Source organism: Onychostruthus taczanowskii, unplaced genomic scaffold (assembly GCF_017590055.1).
Source record: "Onychostruthus taczanowskii isolate IOZ18803 unplaced genomic scaffold, ASM1759005v1 scaffold1345, whole genome shotgun sequence".
NCBI classification, from domain to species: domain Eukaryota; kingdom Metazoa; phylum Chordata; class Aves; order Passeriformes; family Passeridae; genus Onychostruthus; species Onychostruthus taczanowskii.
Window position 1 is genome coordinate 1 of NW_024498513.1, and position 1,126 is coordinate 1,126.

At 65.1% G+C, this 1,126-nt stretch overlaps 1 protein-coding gene across 1 annotated transcript in view; it reads left to right on the plus strand.

Moving 5' to 3' along the window:
- The first annotated feature begins 22 nt into the window (after positions 1 to 22).
- The window catches only part of LOC121332044 (arf-GAP with coiled-coil, ANK repeat and PH domain-containing protein 1-like), a 4,632-nt gene continuing 3,528 nt past the window's right edge, over positions 23 to 1,126 (plus strand). The window contains exons 1-2 of the mRNA XM_041397065.1: positions 23 to 131; positions 802 to 986. Coding sequence (XP_041252999.1) covers positions 897 to 986 — 90 coding nt within the window. The 5' untranslated portion in view covers positions 23 to 131; positions 802 to 896. The remainder of the gene's footprint in view (positions 132 to 801; positions 987 to 1,126) is intronic.

Consider the following 1,126-nt stretch of genomic DNA (forward strand, 5'->3'; position numbering starts at 1 on the left):
CAGGGCCCAGCGCGAGAGTTGGATCCGGGCCAAGTACGTGGAGAAGAAATTCCTGAGGGGCGTGGCCGGCACCGCCCCCCGGAACCGCCCCCCGCGCCAGGGACACGCCCCCCGAGGAGGCCCCGCCCAAGGTAATGGGGTAGGGCGGGACTTGCTGGAAAAGGGGCGTGGCTGGGTGTGAAGGGGTGGGGTTTCCTCAAGGGGAGGGGCTTGATGGCAAGGGGTGGGGCTTGTGTTAGTAATTAGGCGGTGATGATGTGGGTGTGGCTTAGGGGGTGTGGCTTGTTGGGCCTGAATCTTGATAGGCTGCTGCTTGTGGTGTAGGCGTGGCTTCACAACCAAGGGGTGGGGCTTGTTTGGTGGGTGGGGCTTATTTGTGTCATCTGTTGTGGGCGTGGCTTCTTAGCTAGAGGGTGGGGCTTGTTTGGTGGGTGGGGCTTATTAGGGATGTTTGTTGTGGGCGTGGCTTCACAACCAAGGGCTGAGTCTGGTTTGGTGGGTGGGGCTCATTTATCTTTGTTGTGGGCGTGGCTTTTTCTCAGCAATGGGTGGGGCTTGTTCTTTGGTGGGTGGGGCTTATTTGTGGTGACTCTTGTGGGCGTGGCTTCTCATCCAATGGGTGGGGCTTGTTCCATGGTGGGTGGAGCTTGTGGTATCAATTGTGGGCGTGGCCTGCTCTATGTGGGCGTGGCTTACAACCCCTTCCCCCCCCATTCCCTCCTTGGGGCGGGCTGCGATGAGCGTGGGCGTGGCTTTTCTTGGAACGGGCGTGGCTTACCCCCGCGTGGGCGTGTCCCTTAGCCCCGCCCCCGGATGCCGCTGAGCCCGAGGGCGCCCCCTGCCTGCACCCCGGGGCTCTGCTCTTCTGGGCCGCCCGGCGCCGCCGCCTGCCCACCATGGCCGAGGCGCTGGCGCACGGCGCCGACCCCGGCTGGGCCAACGGCGCCGAGGGCAACCGCACGCCGCTGCTGGAGGCCGTGGCCGTGGTAACTGGGAGCACTGGGATGGTCTGGGGGGGGTCCCTGGGGAGTTTTGGGGGGTCCTGTGGGAGGTTATGGCAGCACCCCGCTGCTGGAGGCCGTGGCCGTGGTAACTGGGAGCACTGGGAGGGTCTGGGGGGGGTCCC